The sequence below is a fragment of the Copadichromis virginalis genome, linkage group LG20 (genome assembly GCF_057382275.1).
Source record: "Copadichromis virginalis isolate Kocher_CV1m ecotype Utaka linkage group LG20, C_Virginalis_male_GT1.1, whole genome shotgun sequence".
NCBI lineage: Eukaryota > Metazoa > Chordata > Actinopteri > Cichliformes > Cichlidae > Copadichromis > Copadichromis virginalis.
In genome coordinates, this window is record NC_140637.1 from 18,613,023 (window position 1) to 18,633,673 (window position 20,651).

The 20,651-nt window shown below is 37.8% G+C and overlaps 2 protein-coding genes across 5 annotated transcripts; both read right to left on the reverse strand.

The window, feature by feature from the left end:
* Positions 1-1,705: 1,705 nt before the first annotated feature.
* Positions 1,706-6,023, reverse strand: LOC146684631 (uncharacterized). The gene is made up of 5 exons (XM_085444933.1): positions 5,877-6,023; positions 4,177-4,807; positions 2,759-2,992; positions 2,161-2,413; positions 1,706-2,045 (listed from the first exon to the last, which is right to left on the reverse strand). The coding sequence occupies exons 1-5, from the start codon at positions 6,002-6,004 to the stop codon at positions 1,957-1,959; spliced, it is 1,335 nt and encodes a 444-aa protein (XP_085301059.1). The 5' UTR covers positions 6,005-6,023; the 3' UTR covers positions 1,706-1,956.
* A 2,143-nt stretch (positions 6,024-8,166) lies between these two features.
* On the reverse strand, positions 8,167-20,129 carry LOC146684632 (forkhead box protein P1-like). Of its 4 annotated transcripts, XM_085443691.1 has the most exons (18): positions 19,997-20,129; positions 17,258-17,398; positions 16,139-16,249; positions 16,010-16,042; positions 14,111-14,248; positions 13,935-14,024; positions 13,078-13,198; positions 12,726-12,831; positions 12,516-12,623; positions 12,156-12,243; positions 11,761-11,838; positions 11,452-11,647; positions 11,214-11,290; positions 11,022-11,123; positions 10,770-10,897; positions 10,120-10,174; positions 9,813-9,976; positions 8,167-9,717 (listed from the first exon to the last, which is right to left on the reverse strand). In XM_085443691.1, the coding sequence occupies exons 2-18, from the start codon at positions 17,381-17,383 to the stop codon at positions 9,555-9,557; spliced, it is 1,884 nt and encodes a 627-aa protein (XP_085299817.1). In that variant the 5' UTR covers positions 17,384-17,398; positions 19,997-20,129; the 3' UTR covers positions 8,167-9,554. The 4 variants fall into 4 exon arrangements, with proteins under 4 accessions (XP_085299817.1, XP_085299818.1, XP_085299819.1 ...); XM_085443692.1 differs by lacking the exon at positions 16,139-16,249 and having other exon boundaries at positions 19,997-20,128; XM_085443693.1 differs by lacking the exons at positions 16,010-16,042; positions 16,139-16,249 and having other exon boundaries at positions 19,997-20,128.
* Positions 20,130-20,651: the final 522 nt, after the last annotated feature.

Genomic DNA, 20,651 nt, shown 5'->3' on the forward strand with positions numbered 1-20,651 from the left:
GGTGGAGTTTGCCTTTATTTCGCTCTCGATACTAATTATACTTATTATAATTTATTATAATATAATAAACTCACATAAACAAACATCTTTGGTTTGTGTTCAGTTTTACTCGTTTACTTAATTTACAAAGATTCAGTCATTTAGAATGCTACACTTTCAATTAAAAGGGATAATGCAACACAGTAAGTTTAGTTAAACACATGTATATTTTTTATAAGATAAAGTCCTCTTCTGTATATACAAAAATTATTGCATTGCTTTTGATATTTTCTTTTTTTTTTTTATTCTGCCAACTGCTTTTTGAAGCTTTTGCATTATATTATGGTGTGTTGTAAACCATTAACTAAAGTTGAGTTGAATGACCAGACGACCTGCTGAGTTCAAAATGAGCATCAGAATGGGGAAGAGAGGCAATTTAAGTGATTTTGAACATGGCATGGTTGTTGGTGCTAGAAGACCTGGTCTGAGTATTTTAGAAAGTGATAATCTGCTGGAATTTTCCCACACAACCATGTCTGGGGTTTACAGAAAATGGTCTGAAAAAGAGAAAATGACCAGTGAAAAGCAGTAAAATTGCCTTTTTGATGCCAGAGGTCAGAGGAGAATAGCCAGACTGCTCTGAGCTGATAGGAAGGCAAAAGTAACCCAAATATAGCTTGTTACACCAGGTGCCACTGTTGTCAGCTAAAAACGGGAAGCTGCAGCTACAATGCAGACAGACTTACCAAAGTTACATAATAGAAAAATAGAAAAACATTCCCTGATCTAATCTTGTGTTTAGCCGTGACACTCGGGTGGTAGGGTCACAATTTGGTGTACAAAACATAAAAGCATGGATCCACCCTTCCTTGTATCAACAGTTCAGGCTGGTGTAATGATGTGGGGGATATTTTCTTGGCACACGTTGGGTCTCTTAGTACCAACTGAGCATTGTTTAAATACTACAGTCTACCTAAGTATTGTTTCTGACCATGTCCATCCCTTTAGGATCTTTTGATGTCTGCCTCAAGTAAGATAACGCATGTGACCAAGCTTAAATCAGCTCAAACTGGTTTCTTGAACATGGCAATGAGTTCACTGTACTCAGTGGCCTCCACAGTCACAAAGAGGGACTCATCCAGGCTGGAGAAACTGATCAGGAAGGCTGGCTCTGTGGTCGGCATGAAGCTGGACACTCTGGTGACAGTGGCAGAGAAAAGGACATTAAAGAAACTGCTGGACATTATGAACAATGCTGGGCATCCTCTGCACACGGCCATAAACAATCAGAAGAGTCTGTTCAGTGACAGGTTGCTTCTCCCCAAGACAAGAACTAACAGACTTAAAAACTCCTTTGTCCCACACGCCATCAGACTGTTTAACTCCTCTCTGGAGGGGAGAGGGAGGGGAAACAGGAGGACAAAGGAGGGGGGAACAACTAAGCTGTAGTGCCTCTTCACCTCACTGTACAATACCTTGTGCAATACTTTTTGTAAATAGTCAACAGTGCAATAGACTCAATACTTGAAATGTGCAATTCACTTGTATTTTTATTTTTTATTCCTATTTATTCTATTTATCCCCTTTGTATATTTTATTTATATTTGTCTCTGTATTTATATATGTGTGTGTGTGTGTGTGTGTATATATATATATATATATATATATATATATATATATATATATATATATATATATATATATATATATATATATATATATATATATAACAGTTCTGTAACTAACTTCGGTCGTTGCTGTGCTTTTTTTGGAAGTCGAATTTCCCAGAGGAACCCACCCGAGGGATTAATAAAGTTCTATCTTATCTTATCTTATCTTATCTTATCTTATCTTATCTTATCTTAAGATCTCAGTCCTGTAGCCCTCCTTTGGGGATGTGGTGGACATGCAATTGAGAAATCAGCAGCAGTTGTGTATCTATATCATGTCTATACTGTCCATATTGTCATGTAAAATTCATTTGTCTCCTGATGAAGAAAGCTCATCAGTCCATTTCTTGTGGGCTTGGCAAAGAATTCCATCACCAATCATACCATGAAAGATTTCTACAAAATAAGAAAAAAAAGACATGCTAATGAGCATCCTTTATGTAACAGAGAGAGTGTAACTTGTAATGTCAATTGATTATTGAAAGAAAAGTTTTACTATATATTATTTTACCTGCAGTTCCCAATCCTGTGGGAAGAGGCATCCTCAGAGAGCCAGCAGAGTGCTTCAGACGCTCCTTAAGGGATTTCTGCACCAGCTCCAGAGTGCAGTCCTGGTGCCACACAGGAAGCTCCAGACTCAGCATGCATTGGATAATACGATTCTTCTCATCTACTGTGAGAAGTCCCTTTTGGACGGCCACATATACCATGAAGGACATATCGATGTTGACTGCCTCTCCGTGAAGCAGTGCTGGCAATATTCTCTGTGCAAAACATGGAGGTTACACTTAATTGTGTGCAGATAATCTCCAAAAAGTAACTGCTAATAAAATAATATCTAAATACGTTTACTCTGTAACAGTAATTCACATTTAAAGTGAACCTATTATGCTTTTCTTTTTCATCACTTGGGTTGCTATATGCAAACCCTTAAATAAGGATTATTTTGAGCTGTGAGTTTTACAAAGATACTATAAAAGACTCCAAGAGTAGAAGATATTGAGCTGGAAATTAACATAGTAGGTCCCCTTTAATGAGTGAATTCATACTCTCAAATATTGCTACAATATTGTTATAGAATATTGTTACAATAGAAAATACTACTTGACCATTTCTAACTCTGGGCTGATGAGGTGACCAAAATCCACCAGCCTGTCCAGATCATCCTCCCACAAGTTAGGAGCCAGTTCCTCAAGCATTGTTTCTATAGCGATGCGGATGATGGCTGTGGCGCTGTCTTCCTGTTCAGGCCTGGTCTTGCAAACCTGCAGCTTGGTATGCAGCAGTTTCCTGCCCTCAGTCTCCATCAACTCAAACAGGCCCCGGTGCTTCATCAGAGCCATCTAAAGTGTATCAGTAGAATAACACTTAATAGCTGGCAATAAGTGAAAGAGAAGACACACACTCTATTCTAAACTGGAATATCTAATAATAAACAATCACATGCATTGCATTGTTGTACTGTGGGAAAATGAATTTCAAAGATTCCCTCCAGACATGTTTAATAGATATAAAAGTATTTAATAGAAATACCAGATAAAACTTTCTTAAACAGTAAGCTGAAATCTTCTACATCACTGAAAGTATCAGAATGTGTGAACCTGTTCACATAATTTTCTTTCTTTTTTTTTTTAATCCTTTAACTCAGTTTTAAAATAAGCATGAAGAAATCTTACCCCTGCGGAGCTGCACATACCATATCTGTCTGCACAGCATTGTGTGAGCTCCTTTGAGTGAAGGAACAACAAACAAAGCACATTTTTTGTGGGTGGGGGTGTCTTTAGTTTTTTCTTTTGCATGCTTCACAGCACATGGTGATAGACAGACACTAGAAACTATGAGGACTTTCAGGTTTAAAAGGAGCTGGCTTTCAGTAGCATGGGCACTTAAAGTTGTATATCTTATTAGGGATATTTTAAAATGTAGCAGCTTAAATCTAGGTTTTTGTGTGTAAGTAAATGCAGTAAACACTTCTGTGGTTAAATTGTGGTTACAAGAGGGTTAGTTGCAATGAGCCAAATGTCAAAACATCCAACTATGACGCTTGAATCAGCTTTGTGTATTCTGTGTCCAGATGAGAAAATGGTAGTATGCATTATTGATGAGCAAAAAAAAAAAATTCTGAATAATATCAAAACACAAAATCAGTGGGAAAAATGAATTTAGCATTATCTCTTAAGAACAAGCACCATTTTCATTTCCAATATTGACAACAAACTTGCAGCAAGGGAAGTATCAGCTGTCTTATTGATACATTTCAGTGCTTTTTGGAATACTGTAGAAGTTGTACACAACTATTATCTTGTTTGCAAATAGTATGGATCTTGTTCTCGCCAGTTATTACTTCCTGCCCACAAAATATTAAAAGTCTGACACCAAAGAAGATCAACAACAATGGCTTGAACAATAAGATCATTCTACTGTGAGCTGCAAGCAAATTACATACATTTAGGAGTTAATGGGCTGATACATGCAAGACCATCAGGAAACTCATTCTCTTGATCAGCCATCATGCAGCGACGAGCACCTTTAACATCTCTGCCATCCCATTAGAGATCTGACGTGGTGGGAGAGTTTGGAAGAATGAGCAGTCTAAGAAGGCTGCCACTGGTGGGACATAACTTCCCAGCTTGTTTTTCCCGCCAGCAAAGTTGACTCCTGTTTTTGCCCCTACACTTGCGTCGATATAAGAAAGTAGAGTGGTCGGCACTCGAATATACGGGGTCCTTCGGCGATAGAGAGATGCCGCCAAGCCCACCACATCCAGACAAACTCCACCGCCGATGGCTACGATTGGCTCGGAGCGTCTGTCGATACCAAACTCATGAACTTCCTCCAGGATCTTGGTCACTAACTCCATACACTTGTTCTCTTCAGTGGTGGGCAGAGGGAGAATCTTGTAAACGACCCCTCTGGCTTTAAAGTACTGAGAAACCTGGGAGCCATACAGCTTATTGACATTTTCATCAATGACAACAAATCGCTTCGGTGGTTTGCAGTTACTTAAGGTGTGTTTAAGTTCTTCTTCTCCTAAGTGACCCCAGAGCAGTGTGTCATTCGTGGGATCCAGTATGTTTTTGCACTGAATAACTCTGTAGGTGAACACAACAGGGCTGACCACTGTCCAGGAAACCCCATGTTCTGACTTGTTCTCATAGCTAGAGATAATTTCACAATAAAGTTAAAAAGAAAAAAGAAAAAGAAGGGAAAAACATTTAATTGCCTCCATTCAAAACACCTGCTAGAATACTAACCTATACCTTCCATTCAATACAAATTTACACTTCTACCTCACTTTATGTGGGTAAATACTATTATTTACTTGACTTATTTTGTTTGAAAGCTGAAGTTACATTTTGTATAAAAGCAAATGTGTAACATTACATATTAACACAATAATAACCACTATTCTGCAAATGAATGCATTTATTTTTAAATCATTTAAAAGTCAGAGGTTTTGACTTCTAGTTGCCCTACGAAGCAGTATATTACTTGAAGTACTATCCCAGTGACATGTGGGAATAATGCACAAAGAAGTATTTCAATGTGCAACTACAACTGCAAAATATTTACATTTTACAAAGTGCCCCAACTCCTTTAGAATTGAAATTGTGCCACAAAAACCAGTGGATTTAGATAATGCAGGACTAAAAAGTCTTTGGAAAATAGCTTTGTAAATGTTTTATGATGAAGGAAATGCATGCAAGACCTAAATAGATTAGACCTCAAACATACACCCACTGATGAGTAAGACCCAATGAGGTGTTATAACATTGTTATAAATGAGACTCATCTACTTCAGTGTAGTCTGAACGGCAAAAGAAAAACAAAGAACTATTGCATGTGAAAACAGAAAAACCTCTTTAAAATTTTGAGCTTGTAGTGTTGAGAAAATATCATTTCAGGGCCTTAAAAGGTCTTCTTCCACCACTGCTGTACATATTTTGCATGGGTGACTGTAGCTTAAAATAGAAAGGCATTTCACTGCTCCATGGAGAATGCTAATCAGCATATAGTCAAAGAGTATAAATAGTGAACATACAGCATGACCGATGAGCACGAATATCTTTTAAATCATTATTTGTTTTTAAAGATCTGAGATTTTTCAGCAAAGTTTTTTAGTTTGTAAAACAACCTGATTAAATGTATTTGCCGATTACGGTTGGCAACTTGCCTGCTCCTATTGCACGTCACTGAGATATCAATAATTTTCCATTCTATACTTACATTTTAGCATCTGATAACTTTCCCTCTGCCAGCTGGAACTGGTCACTTTGTCGAATCCATGTTCCCTTCACTTGAACAAGATTAAACTTAGTTTGTTGTGAACAACTGGAGTTGTTATTTGAAATCATGTTCCCAGAGTCCCAGGCTGCCAAGTGTCTTCAGCCTACTATGTCTTTATTCATGCTAATGGCATACAGGGCGTCAGTGTGGAGGACATTACTCAACATAGCGTAAACCCCCACCCTACACTCCTGCATGCTGGACTGAGTCTCATGTTGGCATTTGGTTACTCGACTGCGTGGGGTGAGCATGGGATCAACTGAGGGCTATTTTCTTATTTTATTAATCTAACCAACTCTATTTTGGGGTGAGAAAGCAGTTAACAACTTGATGAATGTGATGACTCTAAAGAATGTTTGTGTCCACAAGTCTGCAAGTCAAAAATTCAAGGCAAGAGATTTTTTTAGCATGCCTCTTACATTTACATACCCAGCTTTGTAAGTTCTCCTGTATCCTGGCAGGCACCACAGCAGTTACAGTCCATTTGTTTGAAACTGCCCCCCTCCTCTGGATGGCATGATATATTTGTGCATGGGAAAATCGTGGCTCAGACATGTACCTTTTACAGAATAATTACCTCATGGAAATGACAATGGAGACAGGCAAACGTAAATGCTCCAAAGCAACCTGTTGGAGATAAAAAAAAAAGTAAAATACAACAAAGGAAATTCAAAGAAGGTATGTAAATTGCACGGTAGGAAATTACACCCTTTGAAAGTTGTTTCTACTGCATATCTCACCACAAACCATTGCCCCAATTACAATTTTAATAATTAACAACAGTTTCAAGCTGTTTAATTACAGCAACCATTCTTCCTTTAGTGCTACATAATCACTCTAGTGTCAGGCAGGTATGAATCATCAGAAAAAAAAAGACTGCTGCTGCTGAACTTGTCAGAACACGGGGAAAAGCTGGATCCACCCCTTTTTCTGCCACCCTAACTTTTCTCCAAACTGGTGCCAGATTACATATCCCACTCACCAACTTGCCCAACGTCTTTCCTTAAAGACCGCCCATCACAGGTGTGTTTCCTTTCGAGAAAGGATATAAAGAACAGAGGAAAGGTTTTTAATGCACAAACAATACAACTGTAAAACCATTAATGGGTTTTACAACCTACTAGCGAAGTTATTCTATCAGGCAGTTTGCAATATTCAAAGCGCCTGGGAGGTGCCATTTAAAAGTATATAATAGAGAACAATTGCTCAGTAGGACTCAACAAGCAACAGTTCATTTGCACTCTGTAATTTGGCTCAACTTTGCTGGGTTGAGTAGGTGATTAGGGACACTCTATATACTGTGCAGAGTCAAAACACTCCTTTTGCCACATTATTCAGTCATTCATTTAATGTCCTCACTTTATTGTTGGCATTTGTAAAAAAACAAAAATGCAAAGCACTGTTTCAGCAATGGCACAAGGGGCTCTATAACAAAGTTGCATGCTGTTCTTGTTAAAGGTGATTACCGGTATGTGCTGGTATTAATTCAACCAGTGGTTTAATCTGTAGTATCTTCATCTGCAGGCCCTCTAAGTTTGAGTACATCATAATGCACACACACACACACCTTGTGACAACACTCCTGATCCATCAGTAACTTCTAATCAAGAAGCAGCGCAACAAATCTGTGACGGCATACGGGACCAAACATCAGTTCAGTTACAGTATTACATCAACGGAAGGTCAACAAAAGCCACTTATCTAACCCCTTCATTTATTAAGTAAAGAAAGACAAGACTTGCATAAAATGCTCTTTTATGCAACATTTATTATCTTGCCTCAACCAGTGTTTCTAACACTACATTGGTTTTTGTAAACAACACTTGCTTATAGTATGCACTTGCATATATTTAAAACTGACATATCACAATACTACAGTTAAAAAAAGTGTCCTTACTGCTGAGAAGTTGAGCTGTCAGCATTTGAAAAAAAAATGCACCTAGCTTTAATTTTTGCATGTGAAACAATAAATTCTTCCCAAAATAACAATCAGAAAATCAAATCAAAGACACATACATTATTCACATATATCATGAGGAATTTATTATTCATAGAGATGCATTGGTTTACAATAATGGTAAATCTATAGTATCTACTCTTACAAGCTCAGTTAGAGCAAATTTCAATGTTGATGGAAGAGGTGAAAAAGACCAACAAGTATAAAGACGCTATGTGCTCCTTTGATCATTTGATTATACCTTAAATACAAATATATCAGATCATGTTGGCAGTGAACATTTTCATTTTTAAAGCAACATTTTTTTTTTTTTATTCCTCTACAAATTTTTATATACTATGACTACTAAAATAAAATCAGGTAGTGTGGCCCCAGCATAGCATTAAGTAGCTATAAAGAGTAGGACTATCATTGTGAAGTGCTTACTTCAGCCCCTTTAATTCAGCCCCTTTCAGACATGAACCATTAACATGACGGCATTTTAACGTGTCAGCTTCATCTTCGTGTGAACATCTTGGTCACTTTTCTGTTGTAGTCACCACTGCAGTCTAGAGGTTGGACTAAATAACATTCACGCATTACTTTGAACACAGTGGAAGGTTGAATTCATTCAGTCATATTAAGGTTTAAGAATGCACAATTAATCAAGATAGTAGTGGTAATGCAACTAGAAACCATTTACCAACTGTTATTAAACAACTAAAATTTAAAAAAGGAATGCACTATTAACTCCCAGACAGAAAAAACCCCAAAAAAAACGTGAGCGACATGGCGGGATTAGATGGTACTGTGCAAACAAGAGAAACATGCAAAGCCAAAGATGACTACAAGGTCTGCCCAGCAAAACTAGCATGTCATAAGTCTGCCGCAAACATGCACAGTCATTGTGGTTGGGGGTGACTGTTGAAAAGTAGTCAAATAGTTTCTAAAGAAAACAGAGTGATATTTTTGCTGAAAATGGCCCTATGCAATAAACAAGGATATTTTTATATGCCTAGATTTTTTCCTAATGAAAAATGAGACACACACACACACACACACACACACACACACAGTGCTTGTAATGAGTAAAGAGAACTAAACATTCCATAGGTGTGTTTGCACTTCACTTGAGCCAATAATAATACTGCCACCAACGCATATTGAATAGTAGCGAATATTGCACACACACGCTCTCTCAAGTCACCGTCAGGTACTGTATGTGTGAAGCCATGAAGATGATTAACACATGAAAGTAATCCAGATATGAATGACTGATAAAGCCAGCATTTTTTTTTTTATCCCATGTCTGAAAGGGGCTCATCACTTTTCCCTTGCCTTTGGCTCCTCTGCTCATTATGGTCCTTTTCTGTACAGATATATATATGTATTTTTTTTTTTTTAAAAAAGAAGAAGATTAAGAAGAAGAATCACAGACAGACAGTTTCACAAATGTTGTTTGTGATCTCACTTAACTATACAAAAAACATTTGAGAGCTAGATTAAAAACAAAAAAATAAAGAGACGCTGATAAATACAGAAAGAAAAAAATAACGGAAAAAGATTCCAAAGAACAGAGTGTTTGGTTACGTAGATGAAGCTGAAGTTGTTGTTTTTTTTGTTTGTTTTTTTAATACAAAGTCACACTGGCAGCCTTGCCATTGAGAAGTTGGACTTCAAAGTCAGAGGGAAGGCACACGGTCGAGATGAAGGCTGGGCCTCTCCGGGCTACCGTTGTTATCGTCTCTGTTCATCTCTGGGCTGTGGCCGTGCTCGTCTGTGCTCTCCGGAGATTCATAGGGATAATTTTCGCTTATCTCCTCATCCTCCTGCTCTTCTTTAATGCTGGTTTGGTAAACATGGAGAACGAAAATGTGATCAGACTTTAAATAGTAGGTAATTCAAATGCACTGAAGAGTTCAGTGAATAGGGACACTTACAAAGCCTGTGGTGGGGACTGTGTTGCACTGCTGTCGCTTTGGTATCCAGATCCATTAGCGAGAGCTCCATTCATCTGCTCCTGGAGAACATGAGGCAAGGAGTGCAATGGGATGCTGCCCATAGAAGCTGGGTTGTATAGAGAGTTGCATTCTAGACCACCACCCTGAAAAAAGAAATACTGTCAGAGGTGTATTTATAGCACTGCTTAAACACATATACTATGTTAGGATAATTCATTCATCAAACATCTTTTTATTTGTAATACAATACACACAAACAACAAGATAATTAACATTTCTCTGTTACCTGAAGGGCAGATCCAGCTAGGCCTGTACGGTTCTGGGCGTTCTTCAGCAGAGATCTATTAGCATATAAATACAAGAGCACATTATTACATTTGAGTATGAATACTTAAATGGTCTAAAACTATATTCATACTTCTGTCCTGGAATTTTACTGAAGGCAAATGTTGTTGAATGTGTAAATTCCCTCTAATATTCTTAAAAGTGTATTTGTTTGCAGAAGCTGTGTGCATGGAGCTGACTTAAGAGGGATTCAGAAATGCAAGCTCATCTTAAACGCACATTTTTAACTGAAATAGCAACAGTAACTAAGGGTGATAGTGTTAAGTTACATTTCTCTCGATCTGAAGGAACTACGAGTACTGCCAAAATATACAATGGCGCTCCAGGTCTGTTTACTAAGCAAAGTCCACAATAGCTAAGAGTTTGAGTTTTTTTTAGCATTTAATCATTTAACATCTGCAATTCTAACCCCCCAGTTTTTTTCCATTTTCATCATAGCACAGTCCCAAGCCTTTAAAACTCCATGACCTGTTGACAGTAAATACTCTTTACTTGTGAGGTAAAGCTACAAGGTCAAGTTCCTTGATGCCAAGCGTCTGACTTCTAGTAACATCTGAAAGTGCATGGCCGTCACGTCTAAAGTGTACATACCCGTTACCAGCAGCTTTCTGGGGCCGCCTCCTGTGAAACTCAATCTCATCTACTGTCCACACGGCTCCCTTCACGTTCTCCAAACGTACAAAGCATTTATGGAGACTGAGGTTATGTCTGACTGCATTCTGCAAAATATAAGAAAATCACACATTTAGGAACTCCACACTTCAAGTAAGGAATTAGCTTCTTTTCCCGTTTCAAATTGAAATCTTTAATGACATTTAATATACAGTATATAAATATCAATACCTTCCAAGTAGCTGCATTACGCCGGAAATATGCAAAGTTTCTTGTGAACCAGTTGTAGATTTCATTTAATGTCAGCTGATTGCGAGGTGATTCAAATATAGCCTGAAAGAGACAGAACATGTAAGAGAGGCTCCAAATAACAGAAAAGATGTAGTGATCTGCTTTACGTGGCTGAAAAAAGTTCCACATTACCTGTCTGATGAGAGAGGCGTAAGTAAATGGAGGCCTAACTTCTGTGCTCAAGTAGAACTCCTTATTATCAATTATATCTGTGTAAAGACATTAACAAGCCATATTTACACATATGCACAATAAAAGTGAAACATATAGCAAATATTTCCAATTATATCTCAGTAGAAGCATATTTCAGCACTTTTGCCCCATGAAAACATTATTAATTAAAAGCTGTGACTTGTGATCTCACAGTTACCTTGGCTTACAGAGCGGCTGTATCGCCTCCTTACAGGGGTTCCAGTGAACATGCTATTGGGAGTGAGAACTGAGGGAGATTCGGAGAGTGGTGTCAAGGGTGTGGATGGGGCCGTGGCACTCTGAGAAATGCTCATAGGAGGAGGGCCTTTGGGCAATGTTGCCTGGGAGAAAGATGCATTAGACACCAGATTAACCTGAAGAAAAAAAGAACAGAAAACAAAGCAGTTAAGTCAGCAAAATGTTGGTGTAACTAAAAGCAAAACACTATTTATTTTAATTGAAGGAAACAGCTGTGGCAGGTTCTTACAGGCTGTGCTGCAGGTTTGGGTTCAGAGGATTTCAGATGAGCCATCATAGCCTGCAGTCGTTCTTTGTCCTTCTTCAGCTGTGTTAAAAACGAAAGGCAAAAATAGAAGTTTATGGATGGTTAATTCTGTGTTACATGACAATGTGAAGTTTGGTGTGGAAACTACTTCTTTCCAGGCCTCCTGAGAGGTGTAAATATAAAACGCTGGTGTGAAAACACACCACAACTGCAAAAATTTTCACATACACTTTGAGAGTTAAAAAAAAAAAAAAAAAAAAAGACTCAACACAACACTAATCATCATAGTTGCATTTCATTTTTTTAAAGTTAGAGAGGGAAAGGGAAAACGAAGCAACAAAATCTAAAAGTATTAGGTAAAAGAAAACATGTTGTACCTGCAGTTCTAGCTGCTGTACCACTTGCATCTGTACACGACATTGTGCTGTACTCTTGTCATCCAGTGTGTGTTCACTGTTTAGATGTCTACAAACAAGAAAATTCAAAATCATGGCATGCTTCAGGGAAACAATGTCCTGCACAAACAGGAGGGAGCAAAACAAAACAATGCTAAAGTATGCTTCTGTAATGCAGCAAAAAAAGCACTCACTGCTCCTCACCAAAACATTAAATATACTATATCATTGCTCATATGATAAATATATTACTTTATCATTTATTGCAATGGCGCATCCTTGTATATCCAAGTATGTATGAATGAACACCAGTTTAGAGGAATGCTAGATTTCAACACTCACTTGAGAAATGCCTGAAAGTCCCCAAAGACCGTCTCACAGCCAGGCCATTTACACATCCCATTTCCATACAGAGGATGGCTGTTCTGTGTATTTTCATCCAGCGGACCACTGCGAAACACATAATGCAACAGAGTGAGTGCACTGAAAGCTAGATACAAATAAATGAAAAAACAACTAAGGTTTAGACAAGACTGGAAATTTCAAAAGCACCTGTCTTTTCTCTTCAGAAGAGTTTGATGACCATTGGTGGTAGATTGTTGACTGGAAGACTCTCTGGTGTCTCCACCAGCTGACAGGATGCTACCATTCTCACAGCCTAAAAGTGCACATGTACACTATAGATAAATTGTTGTATGATACAGTGGGATATTACTGCATTTTACAGAGAAAAATTTCCTCGAGATGATTAAGATCACGATAAAAAAAAAATATCACTGTTTACTTAAAACCTAACATTCTGGCAATCACTAGCAAAAACCAACCACTGTAACTGAAAACAATCTGTTTAGGTGTTTGAGCTCTGCAGTAAATGAATCTGCAACAGGGAGTGTTAGACACATACCTGGGGGTGTAGCTGGGCTGGTAGGAAGCACAGACAGCAGGCCTTGCCTCTGAAGGTTGAGGAGGTGCTGCTGCTGCACCTGAAGGAGCTGCTGCTGGATGGCAATCTGCTGGGCTGTCAGCTGTGACAGAACATCAGTCAGTGAACTCTTTATCTGTTGCAATATTGTAATTGCCAAATGAACTCTTTCTACTGATTGTTTGCATTGAAATGCAACTGCAAACTGAAATAGAACAAATCTGAGCAAGAACAAACCCACACTTGCTGCCTTGTGCACTCAGACAAGCGTAACTTTATCTTACGATTTTCTATTAAGAGCCAACAGAAAGTACATATTGTGAGTGGCAATGGATAAATGATTTTAGGACAGACTGATGATGCCTTGCTGCTATACAAATTCATGCACACAAGCTGTGTGGCTTTTGATAGTAAATGGGACACACAAACACACTTGCTGGTACCAAAGTGTGTACTCAAGTCCACAAGGCTTTCAAGTGTAAATACTGGGAAAGAGCAACGTATACTTTCTGAAGATGTGACGTATATAAAACATATAATCCTGATATATTTAGAGAAGAAACAGTATACAGCAGCCTTTAAACTAATTGGGAGTCATAAAAATCGTTCACAGCTTATAAAACATCAGATATAACCTCAATCTGCTGCTGTTACAGCCTAGCTTTAGTGCTGTTTTATACATCAGTTACAATCTACAAACACAGAGCTAGAACTTGTAAAAGTATTATTCCAGGTAAAACAATATGAGCTCTTGGTAATACCAAATACCCTAATGTTGATATCTATACACAGTGGTCTCTATAGCAAATAAAAAATAACGCTTAACAAACAAATCTTACCTCTTGACTAACAATCCCAGCATTCTTTTGCTGCAGCAGCTGTATATTAAGCTGCTCTTGCTGATTCTTGAAGACCTCTTGAATTTGTTGCTGCAGACATGTTCATACAACTGGAGTTAACCTCACAAATAAATTGTGCTCAGTGTAGAAGAGGAAAAATATTAAGCATACATTACCTGGTGTAACATGAGTGCTTTCTGTTGCTGGAGCAAGGCTTGAAGCTGTTGGGGACTGAGGACTTGTTGTTGTGATGTCTGCTGCAGCTGCTGTGGAGCCTCTGCTGGTGGGGTCATCATGGACAATGACACTGGAACCTTCATCAAAGACAAAATAGAAAGGTTAAAGTCTATACATGGGACACAAAAACATGAGGAAATCAAGCCTGTGAAGGACATACTGCTGCACTGACAGGCAAGTATAATAATACACAAAGGATGTCTTTTTCTATGGTTGTGCATACATGCTACAACAAATCTATGCAAGTTCTAACCATCTGTGCACTTACATGTAAACAAAAAAGTTTATTGTTTTTGGCCATATGTGTATTTTCCCATCCGACTTCTTCACAAGACTGTGCGCTGCTCAAACAAAGCATGTCTGTTTAGGATCACCCGATTGCTTGGCCAATCCACATATAAAGCAATTTTCTTGTATTATCTGAAGTTAATGCTTTGTAGCAGAAAACTGGCCACTAAAGGGACATACTGTCAAACCTACTGTTGTACATGACTGCACCTCTAATTGGTTTACTTTGTAAATAAAACTTCAAATAATAGCGGAAAAATATGACACATTCCTAAAATCCATGCTGACATTTTCGCATGCATTGTCTGAAATGCAAAGATAATTCATTTTTGGTATCGTGTATGATTTTTTTTTTTTTAAAAAGGGACGATAGTGCAAATGAGAGAGGCTGTATTTCACAGTTCTTAAATGAACTGGATGTCAATTACAATGCCTAAATCAGTTTTTTTCTAATAAATCAAAATCAATTTGTCAGCAAACAACTGGAGCTACACACACACCTTGATCAAATTAAAAACAATATTTAGAGTTACTCACAGTACTAGTATTGTTTGTTATTCCCACAACCGTGGTCAGTCTCTGGGAAATGGTTTAACAATCATTTCAGCCAAAAATGTACCCAACAAAAACAACAGCAGCACTGGATGGCTTAGGGGAATAGAACTCCATCAAAACAACAACAACAACCAGTACCACAAAAACAACAACAACATCCTGTGCTAGGCATGCAGCAATTATCACACCCTCCCCCTCACTGTCAAGCCTCACAGCTCAGGGGATGTTTACAGTAAACATAAACAGAGTAATCAAAATTGCACAGAGATATAAATAATGAATAAAAAAGCATACAGAGCCTGTTTACGAAAACAGAACTTGAGATTCGTATTTTAATTAAGGTCTGAACCACAAACAAACATTTCTCTCCAAGGCAGAGTCTGTTTTGAATCGGGTAAACAAACTGACAGTGAATTTCACAGAGGCTTTGGGCTAACAATAACAGATGACTGCCTCTTAGTTTGTCCTTTCTTATGAAACTCAATGCTGCAGAGGTGGCCATCAAAGCAATGAAAACAGGTCTATCCCATAGACAGAGCCAGTTGGCCCCTCTATTTTTCTGTGGACACCATCAACACAACAACAGCCTTTGCCTAATCCCTGTTGCCATGGTAGCCAGCAAGTCCAAACATCTTCTGTTGTTGTTATTGTTGAAAGTCATACCAGTGAGCAACTGAGTGTAAACACAGATCTGTTCCCGCAAGACTGGTCTTGTGAACTCTGAGATGACTGACAGCAAATAGAAATGCTAAAAAGTTGCTGAAAAACAAACACAGTATGCTTCCCTTTATGAGATGTATTGCTTACTAAAATGTCCTAATAGATGTGGCTCAAAAAAGGAAACTCAAATGAATTCAAGTTTTTAAAAAAAAGCTTTAACTCATGCATAGACATACAGACACAATTTAACTAAGCACACAAATTGAAAGAAACAAGCCTTCTGTCACCACAATTTTACAGAACAACTTTAAAAAAAAAAAATTAGTTCAACAAACCTGATAATCTCCATTGAAACGTTTATCTGGGCACTGAAAAAAGAAAAATACTGCTCAGCAACAAGGCTCTGCCTCACAATCTAACACAGCCTCTCTAACCTACATGATGTGAGCGTGAACAAAACTAACAATGCAATACTGATCCCTCTGCCAAACAGGAGTTATGCTCTCCATTCCCATTCTAAATCTCAGCACCAGCTCCCCCATCCTTGTGCTCCCCTTCAGAATAAACATAAAATACTGCAGATTGCAGAAACAGAGACAAATAAAACAAGACGGTCAGGGTTTAGGTTTACGTGCTAAAAAGGCAAAACAAAGAACCTCAAATGATCATATAGCAATAAGCTGTGCACAGAGTTCGATGGCATCATCTACCTGGTATGTCCAAATAAGTGTGTGCCGCTTGGATACCAGGCTAGTTATACATAAAATCAAATCCAGAATAAATATTCACGTGTAGAGAAGAAAACACATCTGCTTCAAATACAGGACAAATTTGTAACATTGTGGACAAACATCTTGACACATCCCCAATACAACTCCATGGTTTTGTTACAGAGTAGCACATATACACTGAAGAGAGAAAACATTTAAGTATTTCTGAACAGAATGCAACTTGCTTCAGGGCAGCAACAAACAAATGATTATCTCTTAATCAAGATTCTGAAGCATTTAGTGGTATCTCCATGTCATTTGCTTGTTAGAATAGAATAGAATAGAATAGAATAGAATAGAATAGCCCTTTATTGTCATTGTACATGTACAACGAAATTTTGGTCTAACAGTGCAATATCCAAAGATAATTATCCAGACCAACCCATTAGTTGGTGACCTATATTGGTATATTTATTGATTACATATATCTGAAAAAATTTCTTGGGGAAAATAGTTGGAAATAGTGTAATTATCGGGTCAGTTACATATTAAAGCAGCACTGACTTTAATTAACATACTCAGACCTGTCTGCAGCACATGTCACAAAGTTACAGATTAATCTGTAAATCACATTGCAAACATACAAACAAAGAAAATAAATTAAATAAATTAATGGATAATTGTGATCCATTAATATTGTCATATCGATAGATAGATAGATAGATAGATAGATAGATAGATAGATAGATAGATAGATAGATAGATAGATAGATAGATAGATAGATAGATAGATAGATAGATAGATAGATAGATAGATAGATAGATAGATAGATATTCTGATGTGCTGAACAAATGCAGCTGAGAGTGACTGACCCTGGGTGCCTCTGGAGGAGGAGTTTGGCTACTCCTCAGTCGACATTCATTCTCAGTATGATTCCCGTTCTCTGTCTGATTTGTTTGAATGGTGTGGCTTGTTGGATCTGACCGAGACTCATGCATCTGGACTTCTATGACCTGTAAATGGGGGGGGGGATATGAACCATTATAATACATTTAGGAGGGCAGACAAGGTGAATGCAACTGTCTGGACACCTTTGTCAAAGCTAGTATTTCACAAGATAATAAGAAGCCCATTCTTCAGGATAACTTAAGCAGTATTCAGCAGTCTTTAAAATTACTATGCTAGAGAAACTCAACTTCTACCAAAGTCAAAAAGTACTTTGTTACAGCCCTACCCTGCAATACAAACACGCTCTTCTACAAGGGAGAGAGAAGGACGGTAGGTCTATTTGTTGAATAACTGAGTGCTGCCATGGCTACTGTAAACACAGGGGCCCTGGGTTCGTGTTTATGTGCAAACATATCTTCCTTCTGGAACAATTTACCATTAACCAGGTGGTGCCATAAACGGCTGTGGCAGGTAGTACAATGCACAAGTAGGCTTTTATGTATACAGCTTGGGAGTGTTTGAGTCAAAAGCCAAGCAGCATAAACAAAGATAAATAAAGTAGGCAAACAACTATAAGCAGATGGAAAGCTACACAGAAAACCCGAAATGAAACAGACCACGCAGCTTCAAGGATAAAGCCATTATTTTCAGCAATACCCACAGCCACATATTCAAGTCTGTTTAATCTGTTAATCAAATCAATCAGTTAGGCACGACTGAATGTCAATGTCAACATTTTGGAAACATCTGACAGACAATCTGATAAGATTACATACACTCAGATAAAGTTGTGAACAAAATAGTAGCAACACCTTGCTTAGAAAAAGAAAAATCTTTGAAAACGTGGGGGTTCATAGAATAGAAAGCTGTGTCTAACAGTGGTGATGTGTCATTCACTGACGAGTCAAAACTTGCTGGTAAAAAGTAGGTAATTCCTACAATTTATAACATTAAACATAACTGATTAAAACAGACAGCTGTTGATGAGACATCCACAGTTTGCTTCTGCTTTCAGGATTAGCTCTGTAGACAGAGGGCAGTGCTTCCAGTAAAAAGCTTCTTTTTTTTGTCTTAAACAAGGTTGGGGGTTGCTCTTAGTTTTAAAATCCAGGCCGAATATAGTGTGATTTCCTCACATGTTTTGTTATGCATGCAACAAAACAGAATTTCATCCAACTGTGCTGTAGTGCCAGCATTTTTGAGATGGACTGAACAGCAAGTGCATTCATTTTTACTGGTCTTGCCTCAAAGGCAACTTTCTAGTAATGAAAACCAATACTATTTTTTTTACGTAAGCAAACACTGCAAATGGGCTTTTCATAAAGAAATAAATCCTGTACATGAATATAGTTTGACTAATTCCATGGATGAACTACTATGTCGTATCAGTAAAAGTCAGTAACTAAAGCTGAATAATATACTCTTTAACTGTTAACTTATGTAAGAGTGATACTGACAAAGCTATATGATACCCATTTTCTCAGAATTATATTTAGTAGACTGCTGTGAGAAATCTATAAAAGACACATGCATGTGCTTAAAAAACGAGAGAGAAAAAGACAGTGCTGAGTTTTGATTTTGTAGTGGATTTGAATCTGGGTGGAACCGGGTGGTAGTCCTTTACATATGGATCTTACTTTCTAAAGTGACTTTTCTTTTAATCTTCATGCTAAACCTGGGGTAGATTTTATAAGCCTAAAAATTGAGCCTTGCTGTGGTGCAGAAACCTAGTTTCCTCTCAGACCAGTCGAATGAATTGCAATTTGCTGAAAGGTTAATGTGGATTTTTATCCATTTGTGCCAGAAAATGTTGCTAGCATTAGCTTCAGATCAACAAAAACAAACAGTACATTTTAACATAGTATTGTTACATAATATCGAACTTCCACCCGGCTACACATAGTATTGTTACTTAAAATGAATTACAAGGCGCTTAAATCTAACCCATTACAATTTACATGTACCAGCTGAACCAGTTAGGGTTAGGGTTAGTTTGCTTTCGTCTACGAGGTACGACTGCCCATCTTAAGTATAAGCATTCAAAGCGATAGGCTGGTCTGTGCAAGACATACGACTGTTTTAATAATATAGTCATTCCACATTTAACAAGCTGAGGTTGTATTGTCTGAAGTTAACTCAGCGTCACGCCTAACTACATCCAGAGGGCAGGGCACAGCCGAAAATTTCAACACCCACCAACACCTAAAATATCAGCTTAAAAAGACAAATGAACGTTATCTGAAACAGACATTATTTTGTTAATTAAAGCAATGTAATTATCAATGAGAACGGAATCGATATCCGTTAACATCACCACTGCAATCTGAGATTTCCGTTAAGGACTTGAGCCATAAGCTAATATAAAACACGCATCCGGAGAAAACGGGAGGTTAGAAAGTCTGCATGTTAACTATACACATGACCTAGCCTTATCGAATAACAATAAATAACAGGCAGAAAAACGGCCAACACTGCGGGAAGCATTTTCCTTCAAAGTAGCTGCTACAACAAAAGCTAACAGCAGTCTTGACGCTAGCTTGCAAGAAACGTTTCTGTCTCTCCTCTTCGTTTCGCTCCCCACGCTAATATAACAATACATGTAATGTTACATTTTGTGTTCATTTAATGGGTGAACGCGCTAGGGTGAATTAACGCTTACTCACAGAATTATGTACACGCGGATAGTCTTTGACTCGGGGTGGTGTCTGAAGCAGATCCCTCGGAGCAGTGCCTTCCTCGGTACCGAGCTAGCCACAAGTTGCTAACAGAGGGCGTGGCCTAGGTAAAAGTAAACAATGGTGACGTCAGGTTCACACGCGGACTGTTTGAGAGCGGCTTAAATTTTGACGCATTTTATCAGGAAACAAAATCATAGTTTCTTGTCCATAGAAGAAATAGTCTCCATTCTGAAGTACAGGTCCACGGCCTATTTATACAAATGTGAATATTTAAAATAAAATAACAAAAAATAAATAACCCACTCTTCGAATATTATCCAAAAAAAAAAAGAAAGCTTATCAACGTTTGCTTGTATGCACTCATTTTATAAAGTCTGCATAGGTGGCTTCAAGTGTCAATCAACAGAAAAAACTTCTACTGTATCAGAATTTAAAGGATATTTAAAAATAAATAAATAAATACAGTTTTAAACTGGATTAGTAATAATCATATTGTTTTCGTAGTATATGTGACAGGATGTGTTAATTTATGTAGTTTTTAACCATTAGCATGCACTGAGGTTACTCAGTCTAGTGCAAAAGGGCGCTATTTCCACTTTCTCTGTTGAAGGTAGGTTCGCCATATATTATTTTAGTACGT

What these genes read in the sequence shown, in the direction of transcription:
- LOC146684631 (XM_085444933.1), bottom strand. Translation starts at nt 6,004, where the DNA reads ATGATTTCAAATAACAACTCCAGTTGTTCACAACAAACTAAGTTTAAT. An exon ending in AAGTTATCAGATGCTAAAAT is followed by an intron (nt 4,808 to 5,876) that starts GTAAGTATAGAA and finishes AATTATCTCTAG; the next exon opens with CTATGAGAACAAGTCAGAAC. An exon ending in GGATGGCAGAGATGTTAAAG is followed by an intron (nt 2,993 to 4,176) that starts GTGCTCGTCGCT and finishes GATACACTTTAG; the next exon opens with ATGGCTCTGATGAAGCACCG.
- LOC146684632 (XM_085443691.1), bottom strand. Translation starts at nt 17,383, where the DNA reads ATGCATGAGTCTCGGTCAGATCCAACAAGCCACACCATTCAAACAAAT. An exon ending in GTAATGCAGCTACTTGGAAG is followed by an intron (nt 10,898 to 11,021) that starts GTATTGATATTT and finishes TATATTTTGCAG; the next exon opens with AATGCAGTCAGACATAACCT. An exon ending in CAGAAAGCTGCTGGTAACGG is followed by an intron (nt 10,175 to 10,769) that starts GTATGTACACTT and finishes ATATGCTAATAG; the next exon opens with ATCTCTGCTGAAGAACGCCC.